The sequence below is a fragment of the Oncorhynchus mykiss genome, chromosome 5 (genome assembly GCF_057628025.1).
Source record: "Oncorhynchus mykiss isolate SJ-2025 chromosome 5, ASM5762802v1, whole genome shotgun sequence".
Classification (NCBI taxonomy): Eukaryota; Metazoa; Chordata; class Actinopteri; order Salmoniformes; family Salmonidae; genus Oncorhynchus; species Oncorhynchus mykiss.
In genome coordinates this window covers 10,195,009-10,211,359 of record NC_143026.1, presented here as the reverse complement: position 1 = coordinate 10,211,359, position 16,351 = coordinate 10,195,009, and the positions used below count along the sequence as shown (strand labels likewise).

The following is a 16,351-nucleotide window of genomic DNA, read 5'->3' as shown; positions in this document are numbered from 1 at the left end:
CTAAAGCCAGACTACTGTAGAGCCATGTCATACGCTGGAATCCACCACTTTTCATAATTTTGTAGCCCCTTTAACAAGCATATCAACACTTGATTTGATTTAAGATTGTTTGGAAAATGGAAGCTGTTGTGTTCCCTTGATGGTAGCGTTGAGACCTGTGGTGTTTCTCTATAACAGTACAGACATACACCCACACTGCATACCCCTTTCTCCTCTGTAGCATCAGTTTAGCCTGCAACATGTCAGATCAAAGGAGGCCTCTCTGTGGAAGCCCCCCATCCGTACCTCTGCCTAGGCTTCATTATCCTAACATGACAAGATGCTTTTCTAAGTATTCTATCAGGTCTTGAACAAACCGTTTGGTCTTTTGTTTCCCCCCAATATATTTTATTTTCAATGCCTGTATGTGTTCTGTGGAAAACTCATCATTTCTACAGTAAATTTGTAGATTTCAGCATAACCCCACGCTCTTTGGCTGTTTCCCAGGCTCTTTAACTAAAAAGCAAGATCGATCTCTGTTGAATGTGATTTTTGTCCAGGATTAGGCTTAATCTGGCTCCTGGAATCCGGCCACGTAGTGTAGAGCTAAATTTAGCTTGCTTAGCTAAGGTCATACACAGGTACCGTGGTATAGGGTGATGTTTACCCTAGATGCTGATCCTGGGCCAGTTCAGCATTTTCCTCACTAATGGTTAATGTTAGGATTGGGGAAGGGGAAGCTGATCCTAAATCTGTACCTAGGGGGAACCGATTAGCAGTTTAGCCTGTAGCATATGTTGATTGCTCATGGCCTGTGGCTTAGACCTGGAGGTCACATGAGCCCACATCCCAGAGGATTACATTGACAGACAAAGTAGCTGTCTAATGGATTTATACAGAATGAGACCTGTCATTGACCGCTCTCCCTCGATCTCTCTCACTAACACTCGGCCAGTCTAGTGCACTTCCCCACTGAGGGCACCAGCTGCACCCTGGGAGCTGGCTACACATTTGATCATGGGGGTTGTAGACCTGCCACTTCTGGTACACAGTATATAGGCCTACGGTATGTTGGTTCATCCTATGGGGGTTATAGGATTACGGTATGTTGGTTCATCCTATGGGGGTTATAGGATTACGGTATGTTGGTTCATCCTATGGGGGTTATAGGACTGATGGGGGTTATAGGACTACGGTATGTTGGTTCATCCTATGGGGGTTATAAGGGCTACGGTATGTTGGTTCATCCTATGGGGGTTATAGGATTACGGTATGTTGGCTCATCCTATGGGGGTTATAAGGGCTACGGTATGTTGGTTCATCCTATGGGGGTTATAAGGGCTACGGTATGTTGGTTCATCCTATGGGGGTTATAGGACTACGGTATGTTGGTTCATCCTATGGGGGTTATAAGGGCTACGGTATGTTGGTTCATCCTATGGGGGTTATAAGGGCTACGGTATGTTGGCTCATCCTATGGGGGTTATAAGGGCTACGGTATGTTGGTTCATCCTATGGGGGTTATAGGACTACGGTATGTTGGTTCATCCTATGGGGGTTATCGGACTACGGTATGTTGGTTCATCCTATGGGGGTTATAGGACTACGGTATGTTGGTTCATCCTATGGGGGTTATAGGACTACGGTATGTTGGTTCATCCTATGGGGGTTATAAGGGCTACGGTATGTTGGTTCATCCTATGGGGGTTATCGGACTACGGTATGTTGGTTCATCCTATGGGGGTTATAGGACTGATGGGGGTTATAGGACTACGGTATGTTGGTTCATCTTATGGGGGTTATAGGCCTACGGTATGTTGGTTCATCCTATGGGGGTTATAGGCATTTTATATCTGATTTTATTTTTTTTGCTCTTTTTTTAAACCCACCGCTACCGCCCCTCATCGTAAGATCTTTTTATTAAATTTTTATTTAATGATTTCTCTTAAATTCTTAAATGAAATCTCTTGGGTTTTTTCCCCTCCCTCTTCATTTTGTTTTTGACTATTGAGTGTACTGGTCAATACAGAATTTAGTTTGATGTGTTTTGATGCTTGTGTCAGCTTGAAGGTCTGTTTCTGCACGTTCTTCGTGCCACCATCTCTGTTCAGATGTTGCATGGGAATAGTTTTGTGTGTGTTGGAAGTTATTGGAAGTGTTTGGCCTGAGTACTTTAATGTGTGTTTTGTATGACTACAGGTGGCCCGTAAGCTGGTGATCCTTGAGGGTGACCTTGAGCGCTCTGAGGAGCGTGCTGAGGTGGCTGAGGCGTAAGTTTACCCTCCTTCATTGCTGACACACAAATGGCACGATATTCCCTTTTTATAGTGCACTACTTTTGACCCAGTCCCATAGGGCTCTGGTCAAAAGTAGTGCACTATATAGGGAATAGGGTGCCAGTATCCATGTCTTTTAGTCCCTATTCGCCACCCTTTTCTAGAAGTGTGAACTTGCACACTTCCTTCCCGTCAGGGATTTAACAGCAAATGATTGATGTAAGCATTGGCTGGAGTGAGTTTTCACCATTTTAAAGTTCATCCAATCAAGTGTACGCCTAGGGAGAAGGGTGGCGAATCAAAACGCAGTGCTGGACATCGCACTTAAAAACTTTGTTAAAACCAACAAATTCCTCGTATTTCAGTTCCATTGAAATGTGGTGTTTTAATGTGAATGACATGTTGATGGTTCATCAGTAGACTTTACTAGCCCCATCACTTATTTACTTGAGCACATTTGGGAATTCATGCATTAATTTTTATCAAGGCGTTTCGCACCTAACCATCTAATGCATTTTGAAATATACATTGATGATGAGGCCTCTCCTGAAAAATGGTTAATATTAATTTGACTTGTTGCATGGACCCACCTTCCTGTTAATAAAATTACCCATGATTGGATGGCAACTGAAACAAGCTAATGACCTCCCGTGGGTGTATTGATGGCCGTCCCTTTAACCAGTGGCCGTCCCTTTAACCAGTGGCCGTCCCTTTAACCAGTGGCCGTCCCTTTAACCAGTGGCCGTCCCTTTAACCAGTGGCCGTCCCTTTAACCAGTGGCCGTCCCTTTAACCAGTGGCCGTCCCTTTAACCAGTGGCCGTCCCTTTAGCTGACAACAAAACATATATTTATTCCCAGGTAGTCCCATTGTACACCATGACACTAATGTCCTAACCTCGTCCACCAGCAGTCTCTCTTTCTGTCGTCTGTTCTCACAGCGCCTCAGAACGGGACTTGACTGGATGTCTATGGCAGAAGTGGATTCTTTGTTGTTTTTTTACTCTGGTTTTAGTTGGCTGATCTATGTCCATAGGGATATCCTTGTCTCATCGCGCACCAGCAACTCCTGTGGCAGGCCGGGCGCAGTGCACGCTAACCAAGGTTGCCAGGTGCACGGTGTTTCCTCCGACACATTGGTGCGGCTGGCTTCCGGATTGGATGCGCGCTGTGTTAAGGAGCAGTGCGGCTTGGTTGGGTTGTGTATTGGAGGACGCACAACTTTCAACCTTCGTCTCTCCCGAGCCCGTACGGGAGTTGTAGCGATGAGACAAGATAGTAGCTACTAACAATTGGGGAGAAAAAATAAAAATAAAAAAAAGAATATGTGGGAAACTAACCCACGTGGGAGACGAGACGATGGGATACACTAACCACAACAGGCACCTGGATGTGTGTGTTCTCTCCCCTGTGTTTTATGTAATGCATGCCTGAATCCAACACCACCAACACCCCTCCACCTGGGATCACCTTGTGTGTGTGGGTTCCCTGACCCCTCCTGCCCCCACTTCCTACACCCCGCTCTACCTACCTGACTGTGGACTAACCCAGTCGAGTCAGGGAGCTGGAGGAAGAGCTTAGACTCATGGACCAGAATTTGAAGTCCATGATGTGCGGAGAGGATGAGGTACTGTCTGCCCCCCCCCCCCCCCCCCATACCAGGACAAACGTCCCGGTTCCAAACTGCTTTACTACCTGCTTCCTTTCTCCTCTCCTCCGCTCCTCTCCTCCGCTCCTCTGGCTTATGCCCTTGACTCGTCCCTCCAAGCCTCTCTGCCTAGCAGCTGTGCTCCATGGAGGCCTCCCCTGGTGGTTGACGTGACAGTATTGCTGTGGTACAAAAGGACCAATGTCCTACAAGCCATACTGTCCCTTGCCATATCTTCAACCTGAAGCCAATGGGATCCTTGATGTGATACTTGAGATTGAGGCATACAGATTATACAAGTATGGATTTTATACATGTGTTTGTATATTTCCTATACTTAGAGTATATGATTTTATCTATCAGATATTATCCATCAAGGATCCTGATTTAACCCTCCCATCTGATGGGTAGGTGACATTAACCCCTTCAGGTAAGTGTGTCATTAACCCCTTCAGGTAGGTTTTATTATCCAGCCAACGCACTCTCCCTAATAGGCACTGGGTTGGAGTATCCAGACCAGGGTCTCCTTGGTCGTGTCCTCTCCTCCCTCTCAAAACGCTCTCTCTCTCCTTTCTTTTCCCTCATTTTCCTCCCTCCCTCCTGCTGTTGCACAGTAAATCTGGTGATCTTGAGGAAGAGTTGAAAAATGTCACCAACAACTTGAAGTCTCTGGAGGCCCAGGCTGAGAAGGTACTGTAGGAGAGGGGAAGTAAGCTGGGCCCGAAGGTCAGATACGATGCAGGATAGTCCAGCTGGATAAAACACACACAGATGCCCCTCAACACACAGTCTTAGTGTAGGATATCTAGCTATAATCCATGTTTATTTGTCATATGCACAGAATACAGCATAGTGTCAAATTAAATAGTTACACACAAGCCATCCTCTCAAGCAGTGCAGCATCTATAAAGTTATCTATATACTTTTTTAAATCCATAACATTGATTTTAAAAAGTGTAGGAATTGAACTGTAGTCCAGGCATTACGTTAGATGGGTGTAAAATACATTCGAAAGCAGAAGATTATGATTGAGGAGAGTTTGATGGTTTGTTCTTAGGACCCGCTTGCATTATGACAAGCCTACGCTGAGACTTTAGCTAGCCCTCTTAGCTTTGTTTTCCTAGCCAACCTTTCAGCTCTTGCGTTTTAGCCCTCCTCTCCCTAGCCAACCTTTCAGCTCTCGTGTTGCAGTCTCCTCTCCTCCCTAGCCAACCTTTCAGCTCTTGTGTCGTAGTCTCCTCTTCTCCCTAGCCAACCTTTCAGCTCTTGTGTCGTTAGTCTTCTTTCCCTAGCCAACCTGTCAGCTCAGCTCTTGTTGTAGCCCTCCTCATTTTCATTAATGGAATCTTTATCCAATAGCGTTTACTTTAGTGGATGTGAACAGTAGGCTATTAATTGAATGCTACACTGTAGACGTTGTCATAGAATAAATACATAAATGTATATTGACTGTCTATATTTCAACTAGAATACTGCCATATATTTTAAGTTGTGAATGTTTAAGGAGAAGCTCTCGTCATAGCTCTTGTGCTAATATGAATCCCCATTATTTCACTTCTAGTACTCACAAAAGGAGGACAAATATGAAGAGGAAATCAAAGTTCTTACCGACAAGCTTAAAGAGGTGGGTACTGTAGGGTCACCATATCTAATATTTTAGTATGAATGGTTGTTCAAATGGTATCTTAAAGCCTCTTATCTTCCTCCCACTCTTATGCAACCTAATGTTAACCAAGATATTACGTATGTCATTTGGTGCTTGGAAAAAATTTATTTGAAAAGCATTGTGCTCAGATGCTTCCCCCACCCCCAGGCTGAGACCCGTGCTGAGTTTGCAGAGAGGTCTGTGGCTAAGCTGGAGAAAACCATTGATGATTTGGAAGGTACGTTTTCAACGCTCCTTTCATTCACAACCATTAACACCTCTTGGAGTTCCCAGGAGCTGACGTCACTAACTGCATTTTCAGTGACCCATTCACTTTACCTGAATCCCAAATGGCACCCTAATTTGGCACCCTAATCCCTGTATAGTGCACTTCGTTTGACCAGCGCCCTATGCCCTGTGCCATTTGGACTCACTCTTATGTTTCCTTTGTGATAGCGTCACAGACGTTTCACTAACAGAAAGGTTTGCCCCTATAACCATGAGTTGTAACACTGAAGCCTGTTGGGTACCCTCGCATGACTTGTTAGTAGTGTATTATAGCATTAGGTAACATACCTGTATGTTTCAATCATTAATAAAGACTCTTAATAGTTGAGCAGCATTGTAGATAGTCATTTACAATTTACCTTCCAACTTTGAGTACCGTTAGAAACAGAGGAGCGCCGACGTGAATGGATTTTTTTAATATGGGTTTAATAGATTAACCAATGAATTGGTAGATTAACCCCCATTAACCTGGCTCTGTTGTCCAGGGATCTGATTAGAACAGATTGCAGTTGAAATCAACGATGGGCATTCCGTATGATTGTGCCAGATAGACAAATGTGTAGATTCTGAGTCTTTAGCTCTGAAGAATAATAGTCTGCCTGTTGTAAGGCTGCGTTTACACAGGCAGCCTATAATTCGGAACTTTTTCCAGTAGCCGGTCTTTTGACCAATCAGATCAGCTCCTTTGCCAATAATTGGGATCAGAGTTTGGCTGCCTGTTTGATTGCAGCCGAACTGTGGAGCCACAGCTTCACTTTTGATTGTTTATCCTGTCTGGTTATTATTATAATTATTTAACCTTTATTTAACTAGACAAGTAGGTTAAGAACAAATTCTTATTTACAATGACGGCCTCACGCTGGGCCAATTGTGCGCCGCCCTATGGGACTCCCAATCACGGCCAGTTGTGATACAGCCTGGAATTGAACCAGGGTCTGTAGTGACGCCTCTAGCACTGAGATGCAATGTTTTAGACCGCTGCGCCACTCGGGAGCCCTTGGTGTTGCCTTATCTCATATTGATCAGTTTGAGTGATTGATTAGATCCTATAAGAAAGGTTAGATTTCAGTTGTAGTACTTGGACTAAGTTGGTTTCTTCCGAGGCTTTGCCTTATTTCTTATTTACGTAAGGGTGTTGTCGAATCATCCACAGTTACTCAATCAAATTGGTGGTTATTTAGCAATGAGAATGGGCTTGTTGTGGAGAGCTTAATGTCTTGTTGCGTTTTGGCAGACTTTGGAAATGTCATGTGTGAATAGGTGTAATCTGGTATGTTGTTCAAGGAGTTTGAATTATTGATGTGACTTAACTTTTAAACAAAATTGGGATCCTTAACTTTAAGAGGACCCCCCCCCCAACGTTAGAATCTCAGCCTGGGGGAAGTTGTGGAATTTAAAGAGAACCAGAGGAAGAAGTGAACTTTAGGCTACTTTGGTGAATTTGCGAGGCATGCACGACAAGTTACCAAGAGATATCCTCACCATGGATTGTCTTCTTGTGCCTTCCCCCTCAGCTCTCTCTCCCTCGAGCTGGCCTGCCTGGGGCGTATTCATTACACCCATTTATGTTGCAAAATGTTTCTTAAATGGAAGCAAACAAAATAGTGATGGACCTACTTGTCCAGTAGAAACTCTGGTTTTAGTTACTGTTTGGACTAGTGATTACACCCCTGCTCTATCTCGTCGCTAATGATGCCAGTGTGTGTTCAGTCTTCGGTCTGTTGCGTGTAGCATATCCTAGCCTATTCTTTGATGATAGGCCCTGCTTGGAAGTTGCGAGACATTGCAAGCCAAGAAATTACGATTTGCATTATTCCATTGCGAGACATCTTCTGATTGCCGATAGATAAGCCTAGTGCATGGTTTCCCCAACTCGGTCCTGGGGCCCCCCGAGTGCACGTTTTGGTTTTTCCCTAGCACTACACAGCTGATTCAAATAATCAAGTCTTGATGATGATGATGATGGTTATTTTTATTTGCTGTGTAGTGCTAGGTCAAAAAACAAAAGGTGCACCCAGGTGGGTGTGGCCCCAGAACACAGTGCGGGAAACCCTGGCCTAGTGCACAGTTCTGACTGCCTGGTGGCCGACCTGCCTGGTGGCCGACTGGCCGCTACTGTGGCCCTACGTTCCTCCTTAGCGCGCTATGAAAGATGTGTTTTTGTGTTCTCAGAAGTACGGCAACTAAGCAATCTCGTCCGTTCCAAGAATACTGAATCTTAGGAGTTGATTCCTATTGGAATCTAACCTTGACACTCGACTTGCAAGGAGTCGAGGAATCAATTATTTTGGAGTCGACTCTCCAACACTACGTCATCGTCGTTAACAGTTGGAACAATCAGAGAAAGGCAAGTGACAGCAGTGAAGTCCTGTATGGCAATAATTTTAGAAGTTAAATGAGAAGGAAATGCGAACTTTGCCAGGTGGAATTGAGGCTCAGTAATGGTGGTACAGGTGCTTCACCATCGGAAAGAGACACACCGCCGTGAGACCCGTTGCTGCATTGTAAACTCACCTGGAATTTTAGACATTTTTTCATATTGTTTTAACGTAAAACTTACTTTAAAATAAATAGCAGTTTAAAAGTTAAGATTTAAAAAATTAAATCAATTTGTCACATCCCTAGTTTGAAGTGGAGCATGGCTGTTCAGTTGGTGTTATCTGGTGTTTTGTTTGAGGAATTTGAATTGGAACATGGCTTTTGATGCTGCATGACCCTGATAACCTTGAGTGGATTTGTCTTTTCCTGAAGGATGAGTTTTAGTTGATTTTTAAACTAGAGTGCGTTGTGTTAACTTTGATTCTGTGTTAAAGATACGCAGCTTTATTAATATTCTAACATTTTTGGATTTTGGTTCATTTTTTACAAATCTAGAATTTTTGTAAAGTATTTGATTGTCAGATTGCTACTGCTGAAGGAATTTGGTGGAGAAGTTATTTTGGATTTTACATTTTATTATAATTTCTTTAGATTTGCATAATCCTTTTTGAAGTTAAGATTTCAGTTATCTGACTTTTCTTTTCTTCAACTTTTTTTCTTGTTCTGTTTCCATCTTGTGTGTCTGTCCATCTTTCTGTCCTCTGTGTCCATCCCTCCCTCCAGACGAGGTGTACGCTCAGAAGCTGAAGGGTAAAGCCCTCAGTGAGGAGCTTGACCTGGCTCTCAACGACATGACTACTCTCTAGACACTCCCTCACTCTTCCTCCTCCTCCTCCTCTGACACTCTCCACCTTCATCTGGCACCCCTGGGGTTCAGACATCCTCCTCCTCCTCTGACACTCCACCTTCATCTGGCACCCCTGGGGTTCAGACTTCCTTCACTTCCTTTCTGTCCTTTTTTTCATTCCACAACTTTTCAGACAGAACTGTGATCTATCTCTCAATACCCTTGGTTCCGAAATTTGTATGGCGAATTTGAAAAAAAATGTGGTCGTATCTAAGTTTACAAGACTTGCCGATTCAAAATACCAAGGGATATAAATGTGGCCCCAGGCAGATTGCCCCCCCCCCACCCCCGTCAAACCCATTCCCCCTTTTAGTTCCGCTCCCTACTGTTGTGTCAGGTGTCAGCATTGTTCAGTGATCCTCTTACATTTCTATAGATGTATATAGGAAAACCCACACCCAGTCGTGTTGTCTGGCACAGTGTCCATACCTCTCCAAAGATCTGGGTTAGGTTTGGTCTTCTGTATTGAGATATATACTTGTCCCCTGTTTTCCCTTTCTCTGTAATAAATGTCCTGAAACCGCTCCTGTTTTCTACTGTCATTATCAGCATTTGGTTTCTCATCATAATCACCTAATAAAGTTTAGGAGGTTGGTGCCGACGATTAGAATCCACAATTTGCCATACCAATATACTTGAATATACTCGGGGTACATGGTGTTTATTAACTACATTTAATATAGCCTACATTTACCTTTACCGACTACCTTTACCGTTTTTATTGACAATTTTTAATATTCAGGATTCATATTCAATTGAATCATAAAATGTTATGATGGAGATACACAAGTCATTCGGTGAATTACTTATTTTACGATACAAGGGAATCGGTGTGAGTGAATCTCAATTCAGTACTGTTCCCATCACACTGTATTAACAGTTTTTAACATTTCTGTAATTATCTGACCAACCCTGACACAAGGCATCAAAATAAATCTGACCAACCCTGACACAAGGCATCAAAATAAATCTGACCAACCCTGACACAAGGCATCAAAATAAATCTGACCAACCCTGACACAAGGCATCAAAATAAATCTGACCAACCCTGACACAAGGCATCAAAATAAATCTGACCAACCCTGACACAAGGCATCAAAATAAATCTGACCAACCCTGACACAAGGCATCAAAATAAATCTGACCAACCCTGACACAAGGCATCAAAATAAATCTGACCAACCCTGACACAAGGCATCAAAATAAATCTGACCAACCCTGACACAAGGCATCAAAATAAATCTGACCAACCCTGACACAAGGCATCAAAATAAATCTGACCAACCCTGACACAAGGCATCAAAATAAATCTGACCAACCCTGACACAAGGCATCAAAATAAATCTGACCAACCCTGACACAAGGCATCAAAATAAATCTGACCAACCCTGACACAAGGCATCAAAATAAATCTGACCAACCCTGACACAAGGCATCAACATAAATCTGACCAACCCTGACACAAGGCATCAACATAAATCTGACCAACCCTGACACAAGGCATCAAAATAAATCTGACCAACCCTGACACAAGGCATCAAAATAAATCTGACCAACCCTGACACAAGGCATCATAATAAATCTGACCAACCCTGACACAAGGCATCAAAATAAATCTGACCAACCCTGACACAAGGCATCAAAATAAATCTGACCAACCCTGACACAAGGCATCAAAATAAATCTGACCAACCCTGACACAAGGCATCAAAATAAATCTGACCAACCCTGACACAAGGCATCAAAATAAATCTGACCAACCCTGACACAAGGCATCAAAATAAATCTGACCAACCCTGACACAAGGCATCAAAATAAATCTGACCAACCCTGACACAAGGCATCAAAATAAATCTGACCAACCCTGACAAGGCATCAAAATAAATCTGACCAACCCTGACACAAGGCATCAAAATAAATCTGACCAACCCTGACACAAGGCATCAAAATAAATCTGACCAAAAGAGGTGCAGTTCTGAACAATCCCTCTGATTTCCAACCACTCCCAGTTGAACCAATCTCTTTAATGATTAAGGGAACAGGATATTTAGTTTAAAGTGAGAATTATCCTGTCTAAAGAAACCTGCGGCTCAGTACTTTGGAGAATCTTAAAGGGATTTGCTGTGTCTCTTTTACCTATCTTTCTTATCCCCTGACCCCTGACCCCAGCAATATGAATATGTATTGCTTCCTGCTATAGTTGCTTAAAGGAAAATTACACCCCAAAAAACATTTTGGTATTTGTTTCATTAGTCCATTATTGAGTCCCAACATGTTTTGCTTGTCAGCAATCAAGTTAAGATATATAACTTTCAACAACAATTCATAGAAAAAATGACTAAGTACAGAAGTCATCCCTGTATTATGCTGCGTTTTGCATTGTATTTTGATAATTGCTGACAAGCAAAACATTTTGGGACTTTGTCAACAATGGACTAATGAAACAAACTTTCCTTTTAATGTCTTGCAATGATTGTGTTCAATTCAAGACATTTCAAGCATTGTCAAGTGAGCTGTAATTGCTATAGGTGCTGATTTTACCTCTGTCAGATGAAAAAAGTAACTTTCGGAAGTTATTTTTTCTTCTTTCATTGCCCTGTGACCTTTATTGCACTAACCTGTGACCTTTTAACCCTTCCCTCTTTCTCTCCCTCTTTCTCTCTCTGTATCTTCACACTGGCTTTCATTGACTCTTCTGGCACCACAGAACGTTATCACAAGGAGGTGGAGAACAACCGTATCCTCAGTAACGAACTGAGGGTTGTTCTGAACCAATTTAACAGCTGAGTCTGAGACGGAAGCTTCGGCAAACTTCCTTCCACTATCCCACTCTTCCAATATGCACTTGTCTCTGAGTAAACTTGGAACTGATTTCTCATACCCCCTTCTAGAAGGCACTGGTTGTACATTGTTCAGTATGCTGTCATTAAGGTAGAGTCAATTCATGAAAATTCAAGTCATAACATTGAAGTAATTTGTAAACATGACATTCAGGTAATTGACCAATCATATAAAACATTTACATTTAATACATTGAAAATCGGTTAAAATTCATCAAGGGAATTGAGTGTGAATGAATTTGCCCCAAACTTGGAATGTTGTGTGTGTAATTTGGGTACTGGTAGGGTACAGGTACAGTAATCCCCCCCCCCCCACACACACACACAAACAAACAAACAAACAAACAAACAACAACAAAATAATGTAACCTTTTTTGTATGAAATTTGGTTCTAAGTTTTTCAGAATTAGGAAAGTTAGTTTTCCACAAACTTGATTGTAGAGTTCCACTGCTAAGACACGAGGGAGTTTAATGGAGCACTTTAGACTGGACACCATCCCACACCTGAAGTTTTCAAAGCTTTCACAGAATGTGGAATAATTAGCATTTATCTGGAATAATGGTTTTCAGGATTATTTATTCAAAAGAAATACCCAAGTTTGCATATAGGACAGTTTGCTGTAAAACTTCAGATCGTTTGTATGCCGTCCTGCCTATATACTCTAAAGCCTGTAGACTGACATCTATAGATTAATGGTATAGCCACAAAAAAAATATATATATATATGCCATGAAATCTGCCTCGTATCTGGTGAATGTTATACATTTTTTGATTTCACAAATGTTTTGCTATTGCTCAGACTCTCTTACATGTATCTATCCAAAGTCAACGATATGTAAACTTTGTTAAGCATTACACACGGGCTTGAAACTACACAGGCTCACATATTTCTTTGAATGTAGAGTTTGTAGTTTAGTGTGATGAAACATATTTTGTTTTATCATGAAGTATTATAGTACTTATACATACTAAGTATACACTCTTGGTGCACTATTACATTTCTGGGTTTAAAATCTCTCTACACTTGGCTTTGCTAAAGGTTACCCCATATTATATCCACACCCATTCGTTTACATGGATTTCTTTGGGTGTTTCCCCTGTTAAGATTCCCTAAGTAACTTCACTATTTTGCATGGTGTGCTATAGTGATCTTGGCTAATTCCAAGTTGTGCTACATTTACCTCATGACTTTCCACAAGTTAGCTGGGCTAAATATAAAATCTTTAGCCTCCTTGTATTGACTAGCATTACTTTCATTGCACCAATTATCTTCACGTTTTAGCTTCCCTCACCACCTGGCCCATTGAGTGGTGTGACAAGCAGAAAGCATCTGCTGTCCTCTGGAAACGCTCCTTTGTACACACTGAAATTGAAACCTCACCTGACATGGGTCTGGGAAGGCACTTGCTATGGTAGCTCACCAACATGTAGAAGACGTCTGAACGAAGAATTAAAAACAAAAGTTCATATTTTTTTAGTTTTCATCTAGATTGGCTGTCCAGGAAAGTTTTTAATTCTTGCTTCAATTATATATAACATGGATCTTTAACAGCCTAGCTCTGTTTGTATTGTCCACCTGTGATTCTTAGTGACCACTTTCGCTGTTTTAACTGGCACAAACATATTACTGCAATTTTACGCGAACACACTTGGTATATAAATGTGTAAAATACAGTATGCTTTTGAATCACGTTGTTAGATAGTACTGTTTATTTTTATTTTTTGATATCATTTGTCCTATTCCTGAGCCAACAGAGCTTGTTGGGGTGCTCACCTGTTCTTTGTGTTTTCCCGTCTTCAGAGAAACTGGCTACGGCTAAAGAAGAGAACCTAGACATGCACCAAACGCTGGACCAAACCCTCCTGGAGCTCAACAATCTATAAAGAGAGCTCTGTCTGTCGTGGCCCATGAACAAGAGGCCTAAAACACAAAGCTTTCATAATGCTCATTGATACACACTTGACCAAATCCTTTAGTTGACTTGCCCCTTTGGGAACAGGACAGTCTTCACTTGGCTTTAATAGTAGTAAAGGCTTACGAACAAGGCATTCCGTTTAGTTAATGAGGGTCTCTTGCACACATGCTAGTTAATGGCAAACGCATGCTGGCTACAGAAGTTAACATGGTTCAGTATAACAGCAGAACAGCATAGAGTTGAATGCTATCGAGGTTGCTGTTTGTATTTAGCATGTGATTCAAGTCTTAAAGTTGACATCTCTTTTCTAATCTGACCTCTGAGGCCTCCTTGAAGTGAAATTGCATTTGCTTTACTCTTTAAGCTCTGTTACCTCAAACTCTTATTTTTTTTAATCCAAAATATAAAGTTTTTGTAAACCTTCAAAACAAATAAATGGTAAACATATTCTTTACGTACTGTTTGGTAAGATGTGCCACTCATTGTTTTAATTAATAGAGTATAGTATTTGAGTAGAACTGACCCAAACAGGGAAAAAGACTAGCGTTCACATTTTAATATTTGGACTATTTAGGATAGCAGTTTGTTAAATCTACGTCTAGGTTAGTTTTCTATGGTTCAAAATGACTAGCAAAGGTATCAAATAATGTAATACAAACTAAATACAATAGGGACATTTAATTTCGCCACAGGATTCTTTTGACAAAGTTTTTGAATTTTCTAAATTGTTGTAGTGACCTTTTGGGGGTTTGGAAAGTAGTCTTTAATATTAGAGATTTTGGTATTCTAATCATGATGATGTGGTACCTCATGTATTCTAATCATGATGATGTGGTACCTCATGTATTCTAATCATGATGATGTGGTACCTCATGTATTCTAATCACTTGCCTTTTTTTTTTTCCTTGACAAAGATTTGAGAATGCCCATAGTTGTTAGAATCTGAAACATCTCTTAATTTTTTGAAACACCCTCTCAATAATTGTCCGGGTTTAACTGTTACATGGTTGTTCCACGAAACGAGTCTCTTTTTGAGTAGTGTAACTACTTGCTCAACCAGGGCTGGCCCTGTGCTCAACCCAATGTTTCCCCCCACAAAACACCACAAAATGGCCAGAAAGAGTAGAACCAGCTCACTTGCTTTTTACACTGATTTGATTATTAGATGTTAAATTTTTCTTTTTTGGGTGGGGGATATTAAATATTTGCCATATTAAAACAAAAGTTCAGTTCAGGTTACAGGATTGACCTTAAAATGAGGGACATGTTTAAGTGTTACCTTGCAATGACTCACAAATCACATGAAATAGATAATCTTCCAAATTGACATTGTCAAAACAGCCAAATTTACTTTTGAGGTTAAGTGAGTTCAAATCTGAGAAGTCTGATTGCAGAGGGACATGTCAAAATGCTGAATGTTGGCACTAACTCTTTTATTGATATATTTAAAAAAAAATATCATGTATTGAATTGTCCATGTCTATATTAAATGGCACTTCATTTAATATGGCAGGCTTTTAAAATCCAATATTGGTGCAACATTTCTACTTCAAATATCAAAGGGACTCATTTTGTGGAACTACCCTACAGCTGTTAACTTGTTTGGTTGATTTCAAGCTCATGTAATATCTTAATGCACCTGTGTCAATACTTCAGTCTAGTCAGAATGCTTATCGGTCTGAAGGTTTTAATTGGATGGAATTATTCAATATTCTGGAGGTATTAAAATAATTGTATTAAGGTTTATTACTCATGTATGTATCCTATGCAATGAATCAACTGTATAAGCTCTTAAGATGATTAAAAATGGCCAGCAAAATAAATGGTTGTTTTGTACATTTCTTCTAGTATTTCCTTAAACCAGATTTACAGTGCAACAAAGTCTCATAATGCTTACACTTTAGTTTGTTTACAATGGTATGGTGAACTGATCAAGACAACTTTTTTGGGTTTCTTTGAATGATGCTGGCTACCACTTTACCATTTAGTAGAAGTGACCCATTGACGTTTTGTCCTAACAATTCTGGTGTAACTGCTTTTGTGTCATGTTTCCGCAGCAACAGGATGGCAGCTTCAGATCAAGTTTGACCCATGATATTGCCAAAGCATGATGCGCAAACAATCATGGCAGAAATGTCTAACAAGGTTGTACATTTAACCTTTGTCACATCGACGCTGAACTAAATGCAACATGTAAAGTGTTGGTCCCATGTTTCATGAGCTGAAATAAAAAATCCCCCCCCCCCCCCCCCAAAAAAAAAAAATGCGTTCTCACAAAAGACTTACTTCACAAATGTGTTTACATCCCTGTTTGTGAGCATTTCTCCGTTGCCAAAACAATCCATCCACCTGACAAGAAGCTGATTAAACAGCATGGTCATTACACAGGTGCACCTTGTGCTGGGGACAAAAGGCCACTCTAAAATGTTCAGTTTTGTTACACAACACAATGCCACAGATGTTTTGAGGTAGTGTGCAATTGGCATGCAGGAATATCCACCAGAGAATGTAATGTTAATTTCTCTACCATAAGC

General features: G+C 41.2%; 1 protein-coding gene across 8 annotated transcripts in view; it reads left to right on the top strand.

Annotated features, from left to right (window-relative positions):
- Nucleotides 1-15,640, top strand: part of tpm2 (tropomyosin 2 (beta)) — a 31,836-nt gene extending 16,196 nt beyond the window's left edge. For 2 of the 8 annotated variants that reach the window (XM_021601612.3, XM_021601617.3), the window contains 5 exons: nucleotides 2,179-2,249; nucleotides 4,516-4,591; nucleotides 5,463-5,525; nucleotides 5,715-5,784; nucleotides 13,703-15,640. In XM_021601612.3, coding sequence (XP_021457287.1) covers nucleotides 2,179-2,249; nucleotides 4,516-4,591; nucleotides 5,463-5,525; nucleotides 5,715-5,784; nucleotides 13,703-13,785 — 363 coding nt within the window. In that variant the 3' untranslated portion in view covers nucleotides 13,786-15,640. Of the gene's footprint in view, nucleotides 1-2,178; nucleotides 2,250-3,804; nucleotides 3,881-4,515; nucleotides 4,592-5,462; nucleotides 5,526-5,714; nucleotides 5,785-8,936; nucleotides 9,585-13,702 lie in introns of those variants that run through there. The other 6 variants (XM_021601615.3, XM_021601619.3, XM_021601611.3 and 3 more) reach the window with 3 other exon arrangements.
- Nucleotides 15,641-16,351: the final 711 nt, after the last annotated feature.